Source organism: Stegostoma tigrinum, chromosome 37, assembly GCF_030684315.1.
Source record: "Stegostoma tigrinum isolate sSteTig4 chromosome 37, sSteTig4.hap1, whole genome shotgun sequence".
Taxonomy (NCBI): Eukaryota; Metazoa; Chordata; class Chondrichthyes; order Orectolobiformes; family Stegostomatidae; genus Stegostoma; species Stegostoma tigrinum.
Genome location: NC_081390.1, coordinates 5251970 through 5271669, shown reverse-complemented (window position 1 = coordinate 5271669; position 19700 = coordinate 5251970). Strand labels below are relative to the sequence as shown.

The following is a 19700-nucleotide window of genomic DNA, read 5'->3' as shown; positions in this document are numbered from 1 at the left end:
TAGATGGGTACATGAATAGGAAGGGAATAGAGAGATACAGATCGAAAAGTGGCAGGTTTGTTTTTAGATTAATTAGGGTATGATGTTCAGCGCAGGCATGGAGGGCCAAAGGGCCTGTTCCTGTGCTGTACTTTTTCATTTGTTCATTTGTTCAATGTATGACACTGAGCCTTGGACCAGTGATTTTAAGGGTAGCTGGTGCAGGATTGAAGGAGTAAGAATGCTTGCAGCATAGTGGTAGTGTCCCTACTTCTGAGGCAGGAGACCTAGGTTTAAATACCACCTGAGCTTGGAGGTGTGTCTCAACATGTCTGAGCAGGTTGATTAAAATAACTAAAGAGTGATGTTGGGGTTCGTCCGGCACAGCGGTAGTATCCTGACCTTTGAGCCAGGAGGTCCAGGTTCATGTACACACCTCTGGAGCAGGTTTGAATAGAAAATATAAAGGGGATATTAAAAAAAAACCTGGGGGTTAAGGAGTGAATATCAGCAATTAAGGTCCAGGCAAGACATCAAAGCTATGATGAAAGAAATTTATGTACCAGGGACAAAGTTGCTGAAAAAGCTCAGCAGGTCTGGCAGCATCTGTGAAGGAAAAAACAGGGTTAACATTTCGGGTCCGGTGACAGATACTGCCAGACCTTCTGAGCTTTTCCAGCAATTTTGTCTTTGTTCCTGATTTACAGCATCCGCAGTTCTTTCAGTTTTTATGAAAGAAATTTATGATGCTCAAGTTAGAATTGCAGTGAGTTAAGACAGGATATTATAGATAAAATCTACAGAAGTTGCATGGTTTATCCCTGCTGCTGCTTCTGAAGTTCTTTAATATTTGGATCATAGAATCTTTGATGACCATTCAAACTATCACGCCTGTATCTAGACCTCTTTGAAAATGCCATTTTAGTTCCACGCCCAGTTTTTCCTGCATCAAGCTTGAACTCAATCCTGTTCAATTACACTGCCTTTTGAAAGTTTGTGTGGAATTTGAGTACAACTGCACTAGGGTTAACCCTAACCCTAATCCTATCAGACTGTGAATTCCAGATGATGACAATCCTGTGTGTGGGAACATTCTCCTTACTTTGACTCTAGTTACTTTGCCATTTTTAAAAAATCTATGGTCTCTAGTTACCAATTCATGTGCCAGAACAAACAGTTTCTCCCTACTTGCTCTATCAAGCCCTTATGGTTCTGAATGCTTCTACTAGCTCTCCTCATAACCTCTGCAATCCCATCATCCAGGTAAGACCTCACCTGTGCTTGCTCTAAGGCCTTGACATCAGTGCTGAAGTGTGGAGCCCAGAATTGTACACAATGTTCCAACTGAGGCCTAAATAGTGATTTTTAAAATATTACTATACTGTCTAGTTTTTGTGTCCAACGCCTCTATGTACAAAGTTGAGCATCCCCTCTTAACTGCCTTCTCAACTTCCTCTGCAATCTGTAAAGAATTTATGAATAAGCACCCCACTCAAAGTCGCACCATTTAGTTTGGACTGCTTCCCCATGTTGTTTACCCCAAAGTTCATTACTACAAACCTGTCTGCATTAAACCATTAAAATACATTTGCCTCTTGTCTGCCCATTTCATCAATCTGTGTCCTCCTGATATCTGCCATAAACCTGTTCACTCCTTACTACATTGCCAAGTTTTCTACAAACTGCAAAATTTGAAATTGTATCCCATACGCTCAGAACCAGGTGACTTACATGTAACAAGAAAAGCATGGTCCTAATGTTGACCACCCTTGAGGAGCTATTATATATTTCTCACCAGGCAGAGCACTGTCTGTTACTCTGTGGTCTCTTGGTGTTTGTAAATGACCTGCATAGACATGTTTTCACACACCTCTGGAACAGGAGGGACTTAAACCCCAGTCTTCTGACCCAGAGTTAGGGAAACTACTACTATGTCACAAAAGCCTCATTTTTAATCAACCTATTTGGAAACTTTCTCTCTGCCTTCTATGCTTTAGCTAATAGCATTCCAAATTAACTATGATTCCTTTAATACCACGTGCTTCTATTTTCTTTCATTGGCAGCTTATCTGGGCAAAACTTTGACAACTTCTCACTAAGACCATTCCAATGATGTTCTGGTCAATCTCTTTAATCCCACTCACCATGAATTTCGACTTTTCCAAAATTCTGCTGGCTAAATTCACACCAAACTCTCACTGATCTGCACTGATCCAGTTATACCTCAAAATTAAAATTCTCATTCTTGCGTTTTAATCCCATAAAGCTTCACCCCTCCTAATCTCTGTATCATCCAGACTTTGAGTCATAGAGATGTACAGCATAGAAACAAACCTTTCAGTCCAACTATTCTGTGCCGACCTGATTTCCTAAATTAATCTAGTCCCAGTTGTCAGCATTTAGCCCATATCCCTCTAAACCCTTCCTATTCATGTACCTATCCAGAAGCCTTTTAAATGTTGTAATTGTACCAGCCTCCACCACTTCCTCTGGCAGCTCATTCCATACACACACCACCCTCTGCAATAAAAAGTTGCCCCTTAGGTCCCTTTTAAATCTTTCCCCTCTCATCTTAAATCAATCCCTCTAGTTTTGGATTCCTGTCCTGGAAAAAAGACCTGGGCTATTCACCCTATCTGTGACCCTCATGATTTTATAAAACACTGTAAGGTCACTTCTCAATCACTGATGCTTCAGGAAAAATAGCCCCAGTCTCATTTGCCTCTTCCTATAGCTCAAACCCTCCAGTTCTAGCAACATGCTTGTAAAATTTTTCTGCACCCTTTCAAGTTTAACGACATCTTTCCTATAGCGGGGAGACCAGAATTAAATGCAGCATTCTCAAAGTGGCCTCAGCAATGTCCTGTACACCCACAACATGACATCCCAACCCAATGTCTGACCAAAGGAGGCAGTGTGCCAAATGCCTTCTTCACCACCTGGTCTACCTGTGACTTCACTTTCAAGGAACTATGCATCTACACCCCTCAGTTTCTTTATTCGATAATACTGCCCTATCATTAAGTGTATAAGTCCTGCCCTGGTTTTCCTTCCCATGCAACACCTTGCAGTTATCTAAATTAAATTCCAAATGACACTCCTCGGTCCATTGGCCCGTCTTAACAAGGTCCCATTGTACTCTAAGATAATCTTCTTCACTGTCCATTACACCTCCGATATTGATGTTATCTGCAAACTTACTAACCATGCCTCCAATATTCACATCCAAATCATTGATATAAATGACAAAAAGCGATGGACCCAGCACTGGTCTTTGTAATACAACACTGGTCACAGGCCTCCAGTCCGACCCCTCTCCTCCTTTAAACAAACGTTGCAAACAGAAAAGGAAATTTCTCCATCCCCATCAGACATGCCTGGGACTGACACAGTAGTGGGTTAAGAACAGAGTAAAGCTCACTCTTTTTAAGCAGGAAAGTAAAAGTTGCCCCAACCTTTGGACTGAAATAAAGTTCCAGTGATTCCCTGGGAAAGAAAAGAAAAAAAAAAATCAACAAACAAAAAAATGGCTTTCCTCCACTCTGGCCTCACCTTGGGACAGGGACAATAAGGGGTTGAAATGTAGAATAAACATTCAGTCAAATGCAAAGGAAATTAGAACTCCAATCCACTGAGCTCCATTCCCATCGAACATTCCTGGGACATGGACAACAGTGGTTTAAAGGTCAGAGGGAAAGGTTCCTCTATCCATTGCAAATTAAAATAAAGATCCACTTACACTGATCGCATCAAGCATTCTGGGATGTGGACAATACAGGGTTGAAACAAAACATCCCCCATGTCTCTTTCAAGGGGTCCAAAGTTGCTATAAATAGAAAATAAAACAGTCCTCTTCTGGGGTCATTAAAAACTAAAAAAGGGGCTGCAACTGGACACACTCAACATAAACATAGACACGAAACACAGTCTCCTCCAGGCCATAGTGTGGACACATGGTCCGGCACCCAGTTAATTTGCTCAGTCTCCAGTTGCACTCTCCACCCCAGATCCCTGATGTAAGAGGAGAAGACCTCTTTGTAGAGGATCATCCACGGGGTTCTCCACTGTTAGACAGTGAAACATCACGCCAAGGCATATCTAGGGCACCGGGAAAAGACATGGCAGTGGAGAGTGCGCAGCATCAACACGCACAAATAACGTCTCCATTCTGTTTGAAAGGGCACCAGAAGGATAACCCTGAGACTGTTCAGATTGTGGGGGGCAGCACACCATGGGGAGGATCCATGGTGTGGGACCAATGTCGAGTGCCAGGGCGTTTGTTTGGAAGACCACCACACACCTGAACCACCTCAGTGCACGCAAAGTGTTGGGACCCAGTGCCTCAGATGGCTCAAGTTGTGAACCGGAGGTGGATTGAGACCCTCACGACCGATTGTGGCAGCCCACTCCCCTGCCATCCAGACTGTCCCTGACTCTGGTCAGCCCTTCATCCCGAGCTATCTCCTCCCTCAGCCAGTGCAAACCACGCTCAACAAGGAATGTCCCAGAAGAGAGCCACCATTCCCATAGGGAGGGAGCTCCAGGGTTGTGATCAGGTCCAGACAGAAGACAGGCAATTCCTGGAAAAACGCCCAAGGCTGAGAGCACTCCACGAACAAGAACTGCATGTCGTTACAGAGGCTGTGGACCTGATGTAAGAAATACATCACCAGAGTGCACTACCTTGGAGGAGGCTTGACATAAAGGTAATGCTGCAGGGTCTGAAAGCAGAACGTTATTACCTGGCTGTGGAGGCATAATTCCTGACCAAACCCTCGAAGTGACAGGCTCAGAACCACAGCAGCAACCTACGTTGCCTCTTGTCCCAGAAAAGCTCAACAGTTTTGTTTTGGCTGGCAGTGACAAAGGCGGGGGAGGGACCAAAGTGGCCAGCCAGTACCACCACAGCTGGTTTATGGCCAGCACTTGTACCCTTTGGGACAACTCTCAGAGCAGTCCCATCCAGGTGAGTGGTAACCTTGGTTTCCAATTTGTGCCAATTCGCTGGCCAGGCTTCCTCGGCATGGCAAAGATGGACTGTCAGGTAGAGGAGAGGAGTGGTTTTCCATGTGAAGAACCGGAACTACCCCGGTCCATCTGCCATGGACTGACCAGAAGTTCCCAACCCTTACTCCAGTTGATCCCCGTGGAGGACGCTGCAGAGTAGACCTCCTGGCACTTTCACTACCTCCGGAGGTCAACCAGGTCTGTGAATGGGAGGAGCATGTCGTGAGCATACGCTGGTAGGACTGCAAACCCGGCCTAAGCAGATCCAAACTCAACACCAACCTACACAAGAGGAGCAGGGGTGGAGCCACCTACAGCTGGCCGGATGGGAGGCAGACCCAACATGCTCGTCTCCCAAAACATAGAGGTGCCTTCAGGCACCTGTTAACCTTCACTAGGCACTCCGCAGCAGTGTACAGAAGTCAAATCCAGGTGATAAAACCGGTCCTGAACACAAAAGCTTTCAGATTTCCGAGCAGATACTTGTGATCCACTCTGTCGAGCACCTTTTCCTGATCAAGGGAGAGAAAGGCACTTGGCAGGCCAGCCCCCCCCGGGAATCAGGGATCACGTCATGGACCAGACAATGTTGTTGTAGATGCTCCAGCTCGGGATGGGGTAGGACTGGTCTGGGTGGGTCATATGGTCCAGCACTTTGCCAAGGCAGGTTGAAAGTGCCCCGGCAAGGATCTTGTAGTCCATGATGAGGAGGGAGACTGGACACCAATTCTTTAATGAGCAGAGATCCTCTTCTTAGGCAACAGAGTGATGGCAGCCCTCTGCCAAGCAAGGGGAACTCTCCAGTTATCGTATGCCCCTCCAGGACTGTGCACAGTCATTCCCTGCCCTCCTGCAGGGCGTCCCAGAGCTCTCTGAAGAACTCCATAGTCAGCATGTCCAGCCCCGGGGATACGCCCGTGGAAAGATGATTGAGGGTGCTGGTCAGCTCCTCCAAACTTCAAGAGGATATCAAGCCTCTCAGCACCCTCTGGGCTGACCTGCAGCAGGTCCTCCCTCAGAACTCTGCGAGCTTCCTCGCTGGATGGATCTAGACAGAAGAGGAACTCATGATAGTCTCTCACTTAGGCCCTGATGCCCTCCGGACCCAAGACAAGAGATCTGTCATTGGCTAGCAGCACAATGATCCAATGGCAGACCCTGTGCACTTTTTCCAGCGAGTAGAGGAAAGGGGGGAGCTGCAGTTGAGATCCAAAAGGAACTGGACTCGTGATCTCATGTATGCACTTCGGGACCCAATGAGTTACAGGTCCCAGAGCACTGCCTTCTTCTCTTCATATGCCTCCCACAGGGCTGGGTCTATGTCAGGTTGGCTAAGATGTGACTCCAGGTCAAGCACCTCCTTCTCCAGTCCCTTAATTCTGGATTTCTGCCCCCTCGTCAACCCCTACACATACCGCTGACAGAAGACACAGCCGTTGCACACATCCCACCATAGCCTCAAAGAGGGATGACCCCTGCTTCCTTCTCCAGCTGGTCCAGAAGTGACAAAATAAGTCCCGCAAATGCTTGTCCTCCAACAGTGCATTGTTAATGGGCCAATATGCCGACCTTGTCACGGTGCGGAATAGAATGAGACTCACCCACATCCAAAGTCATGATCAGGGGATGGCACCAGCCACATGGGGGCCTTTGGAACACAAGAGGCCACACTCTGCAAAGGCAGACGTAGCCAATTCTGGATGCTCCAATCCCTGTCCTCACAAAGGTGAAGACCATGGAATCAGGATGGAGATTTTGCCAGACATCTACCACATCAAAGGTCTTAACCAAGTCCCTTATTCCCCATGGATGATGAACTGTTCTGGGTGCTGCCATGGTCCTTCCCCTCTAGGAAGCAATTAAAATACCCCAAGAAGAATGAGTTCGCCGTCCTCAATGGAGCTAAGAAGAGCAGACACTTCTCTGAAGAAGTTCATCTACTCAGGTCCCATTGGAGGCACATGTACATTTATGAACAGTAGCCCTGTGCCTCTGAAACAAACCATGATTTGTAGCATGCGTCCCTTTACCCTCAAGATCTCCGGGGAAGAAAGGGGCCAACAAGATAGACAAGATTCCCAGCAGAAGCTCAACCCACACCACAACCATCGCCCACTACCAACCCCCACCGTCCCACTGGCTGGGTGCCCTCACCTCACTGGTATCAGTAAGAGCAGTGTCAGCGAAGGCAACTTCTTCCTGCAGGGGCTGAGGCAGGGTCAGAGGGAGTGTGTCGTGGTGGGGTGGTAGAGGGGGTGGTGGCATACTCCTTGCCCTTGTACTGGAGGGTGAACGTACCCTCCAAGACATCCCCCGGTGGGCTGGGGCAGATGAAAACCTGAAGGAGTAAATGTGTCTCAGATCGAGCAGTAGTGGTACCATGCCAGACTTTACCTCCCCAAGCAGAGTTGAGGGAGAAGGAGCTCTGATGGAACAAAAAGTGGGACATTCAACAAAATGACCCTCTGAGCAAATACCTCCAGAAGGTCAAGAGAGAAGAATGTTGCACCAACAGTAAGAACTCTCTCCAAAACGAGGTACTCAGTTTTCAGGAAGAACACCACTCACCCATGCATATTCAACAATGGTGGGGCCACCTGACTATCCCCATCAAGGCTACTGTGCATGTCTCGAGGATCATCTTGGAGTGAATGTAACATTTTAGCTGAGCTTTTTTGTCAAGTGAGTAAAGGGCAATGGGGTCCTTGTGAGAAGGGGGATGCAGACGATGCAACCGCAACCCGTCCCAGAGTAACCCTTTACCACCACCCTCCGACTCACACCTTGAAGTCAGTTTTGTACCCAATTGGCTAGATCCACTGGATCCCATGTTATCTAAACTTGCTAGCCAGTGTGCCGTGCAGAACCTTGTTTAACACTTTGCTGAAGTCCATATAGACAATGTCTACTGCTCTGCCTTCACCAACCTTCCTTGACACCTCTTCAAAACCTCAGTCAAGTTAATCAGACACAATTTCCCACATGCAAAAACAAGCTGAGTATTCCTAATCAGACCTTGCCTTTCCAAATGCATGGAAATCCTGTCCCTCCAAATCCCCTGTACAACTTACCCACCACTGACATCAGGCTCACTGATCTTTAGTCCCCCGGCCTTTCCTTACCACTTTTCTTAAATAATGGCACCGTGTTAGCTAACCTCCACTCATCTGGCACCTCATCCATGGCCGATGATGCAAATATCTCAGCAAGGGGCCCTGCAATCACTTCCCTAGCTTCCCACAGACTGCTCGGGTACACATAATCAGATTTACAGCTGGGAATTTATTTAACTTAATGTGTCTTAAAATCTCCAACACCTCCTTGTCTATAATAATGGACACCTATCAAAACATCACTATTTATTTCCCCAAGTTCCCTAATTCCCACGTCCTTCTCCACAGTAAATACTGACACAAAATATTTGTTTTGTATCTTACCCATCTCCTGCCCTTCCACACATGGACAGCCTTGTTGATCTTTAAGGGGCTCTATTCTCTCCCTAGTTACTTTTTTGCCTTTAAATGTATTAGTAAAACCTCTTGGGATTCTCTTTAACCTTAGTTGCTAAAGCTATCCCAAGCCCCTATTTTGACTCCTGATTTCCACTTTAAGTATACTCCTACATCCCTTTACTTCTCTAGGGATTCACTGGATGCCAGCTGTCTAATACCTGACTTCAAACTTTTCACAGTGTTTGCACTGCCCCGATTCTGAGCTCTTCTGCTTCTGCTTCTGTTTAGCTTGCGTTGGCATCAATGACTAATGCCTATGTTATGCCAAGTTCATACAGGCAGAGAAAACCAGGTCTGACTTGTAAGATTAGCAGAATGGATAATAAAATGATCTCAGGCTAGGTTTTGAAGATTTCAAGTGATGGGTCTGTGACTATTTCTTTCACCAGCATATATCAAGATGGATTCTTTTGAAAAAGTAAGGTTTTTTATTCTTTGGCTTGGAAACAAATGGTCTTTGTAGCTTGAGTGGATTGTAGTTTGTGTTTTGTCACTTTGGAAAAACTTGAAGTCGTAAAGGATGTTACATAGATATTTCTTTTTGAAGAAAAATGCAACTCACTGTGAAGTACCAATCCAGTCACTGCGAATCAGCAATTTGAATTTGTATTCTCTTCACAAGTGGGATAGAATCAGAAGCGAGAATGCAAGTAACTGAACCAAATGTACTGCACAGAAATCACATCTTTTTATGAGTTTTCATGGGCTAGTAACTATTTGGGGTGAAAAATCTGTCATATTGGATTAAGGTTAAGGTTCTTGGTCTGGGAATTTAAAGTCAGAATAACTGAACACAGCCTTACACACAAGATTGGAATTAGTTGTTAAATTAAAAAAATGAAAACATAGAGCTGTCAAATTCACAATGGAAAGCAGATGTTAAATAGAAATAGAAATAAGCAAATAAAATTCAGACCTGAACTCAAAAAAAGATCATATTTGGGAATATGAAAATGTAAAGAATGCTTGTTCAGTCCATTGGAATCCCTCCCTCTCATACGAGTACAGCAATGTTCCCTTCTAGGTCTGTTGTTCAAACACTTCAAAATCCACAACAAGCACTGTCACACAAAGACTGTAACCTTCCCATTGAAATCCGTCACTTAACAGTGTAACTCTCCCATTGAAAACTGTCTTTCTAATATTGTAACACTCATATTGAAACTGGTCTCTCTGATATGTCATTCTCCTAATGAAACCTCATAAAACCTCTCTCTACAAATGTACCTCCACCATTGGAGCACATCTTTCTAATACTGTAATGCTCCCATTGAAACCCAATGTTCTGTTGCTGTAACTCTCCCAATGAAATCCCTGTAATGTCGTAATTCTCCCAATGAACTTAATTCTGGAATCCTGTAACTATCCCATTGAAACCACACTCACTAATAACGTAACACTGCCATTTAAATGTGTCTCTTTCTCATACTCAACTTGTCTCACTAATTTGTCTCTCTGTATTACTATGGCTCACCCACTGTAATGCCCGAGCTGTAACTGTAACAAACACAGGGAATGTTAGAGAAATTCAGCAAATCTGACAGCATCCATGGAGAGAGAAACAGAATTAATGTTTCGAGTCTGGTCTGACTTTTCTTCAGAATTAATACTACATCCACTATCCTATCAAAGCCCGTGGCTGTAATACTGTAACTTTCCCAATTTTCTTTCCAATAATTTCTACATTTATCTTTCTAATACTGAAAGTCTGCCAATAAAAGCTGTTTCTCCAATACAGCTACTCTCCCATTAAAATTTGTGACCCTAGTCTGTGACCATTCTCATAAAATCTGCCTCTCCAATACTACATTTACCTATTGAAACCTCACTCCCTGACACTACAACTCAAGCATTGAAACTTGTTTATCTAATACCATGATGTCTAGATTAAAATCTGCCTTTCTAATATTCTAACTCTCCCACCCATTACTCTGTTTCCGAAACTCTCCCACTGAAATTCATCTCTAATGGCATAATTAACCAATTGAAACCTGCCATCCATACCATAATTCTCACTGCAACTCATTTCTCTCTTACTGTAATTCTCCTGCACACACATTGAAACCACGCTCTTTAATACTTTAACTCTCTTATTGAAATTTCTGTCTCTAACAGAGCAACTCCCCCAATGAAATCCATCTCTGTTTGGCTGTGACACTGCCATTGAAAATCCCTCTCTCTAACACTGTAATTTTCTCAATGAAACTCTTTTCTCCAACTGTCCCATTGAAACTGCTCGGTTTAATACTGTAACTCTCCAACTGAAAACCGTGCCTCTCATAGTGTAGTTCTCTCATTAACAGCTGTCTTGCTATTGCTATGAAACTGACATTGAATCCCATCTCACTGACACTGTAACTCTGCCATTTAAACCCGTCTCTCTAATACTGTAGCTTAGCCGTTTACATTTGTCACTCTAATATTGTAGATGTCCCACTCTCCCCTCGAAACTGATCTCCAATACCGTAACAGTGATACTGGGAACTGCAGATGCTGGAGAATCCAAGATAATAAAATGTGAGGCTGGATGAACACAGCAGGCCAAGCAGCATCTCAGGAGCACAAATGCTGACGTTTCGGGCCTAGACCCTTCATCAGAGAGGGGGATGGGGTGAGGGTTCTGGAATAAATTGGGAGAGAGGGGTAGGTGGACCGAAGATGGAGAGAAAAGAAGATAGGTGGAGAGGAGAGTATAGGTGGGGAGGTAGGGAGGGGATAGGTCAGTCCAGGGAAGACGGACAGGTCAAGGAGGTGGGATGAGGTTAGTAGGTAGGAGATGGAGGTGCGGCTTGGGGTGGGAGGAAGGGATGGGTGAGAGGAAGAACAGGTTAGGGAGGCAGAGACAGGTTGGGCTGGTTTTGGGATGCAGTGGGTGGAGTGGAAGAGCTGGGCTGGTTGTGTGGTGCAGTGGGGGGAGGGGACGAACTGGGCTGGTTTTGGGATGCGGTGGGGGAAGGGGAGATTTTGAAGCTGGTGAAGTCCACATTGATACCATTGGGCTGCAGAGTTCCCAAGCGGAATATGAGTTGCTGTTCCTGCAACCTTCAGGTGGCATCATTGTGGCACTGCAGGAGGCCCATGATGGACATGTCATCTAAAGAATGGGAGGGGGAGTGGAAATGGTTTGCAACTGGGAGGTGCAGTTGTTTATTGCGAACCGAGCAGAGGTGTTCTGCAAAGCGGTCCCCAAGCCTCCGCTTCGTTTCCCCAATGTAGAGGAAGCCACACCGGATACAATGGATGCAGTATACCACATTGGCAGATGTGCAGGTGAACCTCTGCTTAATATGGAAAGTCATCTTGGGTCCTGGGATAGGGGTGAGGGAGGAGGTGTGGGGGCAAGTGTAGCATTTCCTGTGGTTGCAGGGGAAGGTGCCGGGTGTGGTGGGGTTGGAGGGCAGTGTGGAGCGAACAAGGGAGTCATGGAGAGAGTGGTCTCTCCGGAAAGCAGACAACGGTGGGGATGGACAAATGTCTTGGGTGGTGGGGTCGGATTGTAGACGGCGGAAGTGTTGGAGGATGATGCGTTGTATCCGGAGGTTGGTGGGGTGGTGTGTGAGAATGAGGGGGATCCTGTTTGGGTGGTTGTGGCGGGGGTGGGGTGTGAGGGGTGTGTTGCGGGAAATGCAGGAGACGCGGTCAAGGGCGTTCTCGACCACTGTCCTTGAAGAACTTGGACATCTGGGATGTGCGGGATTGGAATGCCTCATCGTGGGTGCAGATGCGGCGGAGGCGGAGGAATTGGGAATAGGGGATGGAATTTTTGCAGGAGGGTGGGTGGGAGGAGGTGTATTCTAGGTAGCTGTGGGAGTCGGTGGGCTTGAAATGGACATCAGTTACAAGCTGGTTGCCTGAGATGGAGACTGAGAGGTCCAGGAAGGTGAGGGATGTGCTGGAGATGGTCCAGGTGAACTGAAGGTTGGGGTGGAAGGTGTTGGTGAAGTGGATGAACTGTTCGAGCTCCACTGGGGAGCAAGAGGCGGCGCCGATAGAGTCATCAATGTAACGGAGGAAGAGGTGGGGTTTGAGGCCTGTGTAGGTGCGGAAGAGGGACTATTCGACATAACCTACAAAGAGGCAGGCATAGCTGGGGCCCATGCGGGTGCCCATGGCCACCCACTTTGTCTGTAGGAAGTGGGAGGAATCGAAAGAGAAGTTGTTGTGGGTGAGGACGAGTTCGGCTAGGCGGATGAGGGTGTCGGTGGAGGGGGACTGGTCAGGCCTGCGGGACAGGCGTGGTGCAGTGGTATTATGGCGCACTGACCTCTACATCGCCGAGGCCAACTCTCCGATACCACCTCCTACCGCCCCCTTTATCATGACTCCACCCCTGAGCACAAACCATCATCTCCAACACCATTTATGACCTCATCACCTCAGGTGACGTCCCACCCACAGCCTCCAATCTCATTGTTCCCCAACCCCGCACGGCCCGTTTCTATCTCCTTCCCAAAATCCACAAACCTGCCTGCCCTGGTCGACCCGTTGTCTCAGCCTGTTTCTGCCCCACCGAACTCATCTCCACCTATCTGGACTCCATTTTCTCCCCTTTGGTCCAGGAACTCCCTACCTACGTCCGTGATACCACCCACACCCTCCACCTCCTCCAGGGCTTCCAATTCCCTGGCTCCCAACACCTCATTTTCACCATGGACGTCCAGTCCCTATACACCTGTATTCCGCATGCAGATGGCCTCAAGGCCCTCCGCTTCTTCCTGTCCCGCAGGTCCGGCCAGTCCCCCTCCACCGACACCCTCATCCGCCTAGCCGAACTTGTCCTCACCCTCAACAACTTCTCTTTCGATTCCTCCCACTTCCTACAGACAAAGGGGGTGGCCATGGGCACCCGCATGGGCCCCAGCTATGCCTGCCTCTTTGTAGGTTACATGGAACAGTCCCTCTTCCGCACATACACAGGCCCCAAATCCACCTCTTCCTCTGTTACATTGATGACTGTATCGGCACCGCCTCTTGCTCCCCAGAGGAGCTCGAACAGTTCATCCACTTCACCAACACCTTCCACCCCAACCTTCAGTTCACCTGCGCCATCTCCAGCACATCCCTCACCTTCCTAGACCTCTCAGTCTCTAACTCAGGCAACCAGCTTGTAACTGATGTCCATTTCAAGCCCACCGACTCCCACAGCTACCTAGAATACACCTCCTCCCACCCACCCTCCTGCAAAAATTCCATCCCCAATTCCCAATTCCTCCGCCACAGCTGCATCTGCTCCCACGATGAGGCATTCCACTCCCGCACATCCCAGATGTCCAAGTTCTTCAAGGACCGCAAATTTCCCCCCACAGTGGTCGAGAACGCCCTTGACCGCGTCTCCCGCGTTTCCCGCAACACATCCCTCACACCCCGCCCCCGCCACAACCACCCAAAGAAGATTCCCCTCGTTCTCACACACCACCCCACCAACATCCGGATACAACGCATCATCCTCCAACACTTCCGCCGTCTACAATCCGACCCCACCACCCAAGACATTTGTCCATCCCCACCGTTGTCTGCTTTCCGGAGAGACCACTCTCTCTGTGACTCCCTTGTTCACTCCACACTGCCCTCCAACCCCACCACACCCGGCACCTTCCCCTGCAACCGCAGGAAGTGCTACACTTGCCCCCACACCTCCTCCCTCACCCCTATCCCAGGCCCCAAGATGACTTTCCATATTAAGCAGAGGTTCACCTGCACATCTGCCAATGTGATATACTGTATCCATTGTATCCGGTGTGGCTTCCTCTACATTGGGAAAACCAAGCGGAGGCTTGGGGACCGCTTTGCAGAACACCTCTGCTCGGTTCGCAATAAACAACTGCACCTCCCAGTTGCAAACCATTTCCACTCCCCCTCCCATTCTTTAGATGACATGTCCATCATGGGCCTCCTGCAGTGCCACAATGATGCCACCCGAAGGTTGCAGGAACAGCAACTCATATTACGCTTGTGAACCCTGCAGCCCAATGGTATCAATGCGGACTTCACCAGCTTCAAAATCTCCCCTTCCCCCACTGCATCCCAAAACCAGCCCAGTTCGTCCCCTCCCCCACTGCACCACACAACCAGCCCAGCCCTTCCACTCCACCCACTGCATCCCAAAACCAGCCCAACCTGTCTCTGCCTCCCTAACCTGTTCTTCCTCTCACCCATTCCTTCCTCCCACCCCAAGCCGCACCTCCATCTCCTACCTACTAACCTCATCCCACCTCCTTGACCTGTCCGTCTTCCCTGGACTGACCTATCCCCTCCCTACCTCCCTACCTCCCCACCTATACTCTCCTCTCCACCTATTTTCTTTTCTCTCCATCTTCGGTCCTCCTCCCCCTCTCTCCCTATTTATTCCAGAACCCTCACCCCATCCCCCTCTCTGATGAAGGGTCTAGGCCCGAAACGTCAGCTTTTGTGCTCCTGAGATGCTGCTGGGCCTGCTGTGTTCATCCAGCCTTACATTTTATTATCTCCTATACTGTAACTCCTGATTGAAATCCCTTTCTCTCATATTGTTATTTTAATACCATAACTTTCCTGTCAATACCCTTTTCTTTTATACTGTAGCTGTTCTGCTGGTGCCCCTTCCTCTAACGTTATGACTTTTTCATTGAAATCCTTTTCTGCAACACTGTAATTCTGTCATTAAAACCTGTCTCAGCATAGACTATGACTCCCCAATTGAAACCTGTCTCTAATAATGTTACTCTTAAACTGAAACCTGTCAATTTAACAAGTAATTCTCCCATTGAAACCTGTGTTTCTAATATTGTAACTGCCCCAATGAAACCTGTCTCTTTAATACTGTAGCTTTCCTAATTTCACCCATTTTTCTCACAGTGCAACTCTTCCATTGAAACCTGCCTCTCCCGTACTGTAACTCTCTAATTATCATTCAAAACTCATTCACTGAAGTCCATCACTCTACCACTGTAACTCTCCCATTGAAACCTGCCTCTAATCCTGTCACTTTTCGATTAAAATCAATTTCTTTATTAATGTCATTCTCACACTGAAACCCCTTTATTTAACAATGTACACTTTCCATTGAAACACCCCTCTTTAATACTGAATTCTCCCACTGAAATCAATCTACCAATTACTCTAACTCCCATTCATTCCCATTGCTCCAACAATGTAACTCTCCCATGGAAACATGTCCTTTTAACTCTCCAATTAAAACCTTCCCCTTTAACACTGTAACTCTTCCACTGAAACCTGTCTGCTTAATACTGTAACTCTGCCAGTTAAAATTCTCTTTCATTTTGTAACTCTCCCATTGATTCTTGTTTATTTAAAACCTTGTAATTCTTCCATTGAAATCCTGATTCTCATACTGTAGTCAGAAGCTGCACATTTTAATAATCCAACAGGTTTGTTTGAAAACACAAGCGTTCAGAATGCTGCTCCTCTGTCACTGCTCTGAAAGCTTGTGATTGCAAATAAACTTGTTGGACTATAACCTGGCGTTGTATGATTTCTGTCTTTGTCCACCCCAGTCCAACATGGGCTGCTCTCTGACTAATACTGTCAACCTCCAAATTGGAAAGTTAGCTCTCCAACACTTTAACTCTCCCATTGAAATCCATCTCCCTGACACTAACTTTACCATCAAAACCACTGGGTCCAATACGGTAACTTTCCCATTCAAGCACATCGCTCTGTTACAATTCTCCCTTTGAACGAGTCTCTCTCTCTCTCTGATACAGTAACAGTCCTACTTAACTCCTTTTGTTTAAGAATGTAACTCTTTCATTGCAACCCATCCCGGTAACATTGAAACTCTGTCCTTGAGACTCAACCTTCTAATACTGTTAGTTTCCCAGGGAAACCTAATCTGTCACTTTCCTGTTGAAACCAGTCTCGTAAAACTGAAATAAATATAAAGAATGGTGGATGCTGGAATTCTGAAAAACACAAAGAGCTGGAGAAACTCAGCAAGTTGGGCAGCAGAGATAGTGGGAACTGCAGATGCTGGAGAATCCGAGATAACAAAGTGTGGAGCTGGATGAACACAGCAGGCCAAGCAGCATCTCAGGAGCACAAAAGCTGGCGTTTCGGGCCTAGACACTCTCTAATGCTGTAACTCTCCCTCTGAGACCGGCCTCTCTAATACTCTAACTCTCCCTCTAAAGCCAAACCTCTCTAATGCTGTAACTCTCCCTCTGAGACCGGCCTCTCTAATACTGTAACTCTCCCACTAAAGCCAGCCTGTCTAATACTGCAACTCTCCCACTGAGACCGACCTCTCTAATGCTGTAACTCTCCCACTGAGACTGGCCTCTCTAATACTGTAACTCTCCCACTAAAGCCAGCCTCTCTAATACTGCAACTCTCCCAATGAGACCGACCTCTCTAATGCTGTAACTCTCCCTCTGAGACCGGCCTCTATAATGCTGTAACTCTCCCTCTGAGACCGGCCTCTCTAATGCTGTAACTCTCCCACTGAGACTGGCCTCTCTAATACTGTAACTCTCCCACTAAAGCCAGCCTCTCTAATACTGCAACTCTCCCACTGAGACCGACCTCTCTAATGCTGTAACTCTCCCTCTGAGACCGGCGTCTATAATGCTGTAACTCGCCCTCTGAGACCGGCCTCTCTAATGCTGAAACGCTCCATAGAGACCGGCCTCTCTAATACTCTAACTCTCCCTCTAAAGCCAGTCTCTCTAATGCTGTAACTATCCAACTGAGACCGGCCTCTCTAATACTGTAACTCTCCAACTGAGACTGACCTCTGTAATACTGTAACTCTCCACTAAAGCCGGCCTCTCTAATACTGTAACTCTCCCTCTGAGACCGGCCTCTCTAATACTGTAACTCTCCAACTGAGACTGACCTCTGTAATACTGTAACTCTCCACTAAAGCCGGCCTCTCTAATACTGTAACTCTCCCTCTGAGACCGGCCTCTCTAATTCTGTAACTCTCCCTCTGAGACCGACCTCTCTAATTCTGTAACTCTCCCTCTGAGACCGGCCTCTCTAATACTCTAACTCTCCCACTAAAGCCAGCCTCTCTAATACTGCAACTCTCCCTCTGAGACCGGCCTCTCTAATTCTGTAACTCTCCCTCTGAGACCGGCCTCTCTAATTCTGTAACTCTCCCACTGAGACCGACCTCTGCAATACTGTAACTCTGCCACTGAGACCAACCTCTCTAGCAGTGTAACTCTCCCACTCAGACCGACCTCGGTAATACTGCAACTCTCCCTGAGACCGGTCTCCCTAATAGTGTAACTCTCCCACTCAGACCGACCACAGTATACTGTAACTCTCCCAATGAGACTGACCTCTCTAATACTATAACTCTCCCACTAAAGCCGGCCTCTGTAATGCTGTATCTCTCCCACTGTGACCGGCCTCTCTAATACTGTAACTCTCCAACTGAGACCGGCCTCTCTAATGCTGTATCTCTCCCACTGTGACCGGCCTCTCTAATACTGTAACTCTCCAACTGAGACCGGCCTCTCTATTGCTGTATCTCTCTCACTGACACCGGCCTCTCTAATACTGTAACTCTCCCACTGAGACCGGCCTCTCTAACGCTGTATATCTCTCACTGAGACCGGGCTCTCTAACACTGTAACTCTCCAACTGAGACCGGCCTCTCTAACACTGTAACTCTCCCACTCAGACCGGCCTCTCTAATACTGTAACTCTCCCACTGAGACCGGCCTCTCTAATGCTGTCACTTTCCCAATGTGGTTAATGGTTTCCTGCCGTATCACCTCGACTGAAGTCCGTCATTCCAGTTTTCCAGTTGGAGCCGATCCTGTGAACTGTGCATATCCTCCAGGTGTTCCTACGCTAACTCTCACTCTATCATCCCCACTACATTCCACGCCTGCTACTCCGGGCAATTCTTCCCCGCATTTTGCACCTTCTCAAATCCAGAAAAACAAAGTTCATTTTACGATCGGTTTCGTTTTATTAAATTTCCAACCTGAAATGTTTCGTGGTTTTAACCTTTAACGAAAAGTGCATTCTGGCTGGAACCTAGTCTTTGATATTTGAGGCATTACTAGAATGCCAAATTTGCAGGTCTCAGTTTGTCTGAACTGCACTCACAGGGGCAAATAAAGAAGGCTGAGTGAGTCTGGGGATTATTGGTTTAAAACGAAAATGGGGAGGAATGTGGCGACGAGGGGAAGGTGAGAGTGAAGATTGACAGCGAGAGAGAGACTTGTGAACAAATGCAAAGGCAAAATCATTTCTGAATCAGAAAATCGCCTGAAAAAGGAACATAGAAGTCGGGGGGCACTGGATAAATAAACTATCTAACCAAGCAGACTCACAGAGTGAAAATGTAGTGGAAGCTGCGTGGAGAAAGACCACACCAAATCCCTTCAAACCTGCGAAATGTGAAATATCCGGAATTGGCAGGGTTTTGTTTTGAAAAAGATGAACCTTCTGTTTTCAATTTGAATGGACGCTTGCAGTTTGCTGCCGGCTTTGACGGTGTTGGGAGGGTGGCGCTGAGATACAGCTAAAAGTATCACATTCCGATGTGAACAAAGTGTCCGCAGCGTTAGCCACCAGGCTGAGGGAGAACGGAAATTTCAATCTATTCCGAATCAGTGACAGCGCACAGATTACATGCAAACAGCACAGTGTGTGAAATGCTGCAGAGATACACAACAGGGGACAGAAGGACAGAGATGGACAAAAAGGACGCAGTGACAGCTCCCTACCGTCACTCTGGCTGGGGGCAGGTCGAGCATTCCCAAGGCGCCTGCAGATTCATTCCAGACAGTCCTGGTGCAGTTTCCACCTTCCTGACATTGCTCCAGTCTCCGGACGCTGAGGCCATTCATCCTGCACCACTTGATCTGGCTCACCAAGTTGGACAGTGCCCGAGAAAGCAAGCGACTGCACGTAAGAGGGTGTTCCGGACGCTGGCAAACTGTTCCCTGGCTATTTTGAACAAAATTGTGGGAGGGAGAAGAGATAGAGAGAGTCACATTGACTCAAATCCGAAAGGGGGGAGGGGGTGGGGTGCTGTAGCTCTTTAAAGAGTCACAGGGAAAAACCGTTTGGAAACACGTGGATGGTAATGTGCCAGTCTCCCAACGTCAATGCAAAAAAGGAAATTGTCGCGTTTTTCGAGTGTTCAATTTGATCCAACAAATCCTCAGATCCTCCAATCAATGGGCAAACGGCGTCTGGCTCAAAAACCCCTGGCTCAGCCGGAGAGGGTGGGAGTTTAGA

The 19700-nt window shown here is 47.2% G+C and overlaps 1 protein-coding gene across 4 annotated transcripts in view; it reads right to left on the bottom strand.

Annotated features, from left to right (window-relative positions):
- opn4a (opsin 4a (melanopsin)) overlaps positions 1-19454 on the bottom strand; it is a 101637-nt gene extending 82183 nt beyond the window's left edge. For 3 of the 4 annotated variants that reach the window (XM_048563752.2, XM_059640357.1, XM_048563751.2), the window contains exon 1: positions 19184-19454. In XM_048563752.2, the coding sequence (XP_048419709.2) occupies positions 19184-19306 (123 nt within the window). In that variant the 5' untranslated portion in view covers positions 19307-19454. Of the gene's footprint in view, positions 1-18220; positions 18289-19183 lie in introns of those variants that run through there. The other variant, XM_048563753.2, reaches the window with a different exon arrangement.
- Between the last annotated feature and the right edge of the window lie 246 nt (positions 19455-19700).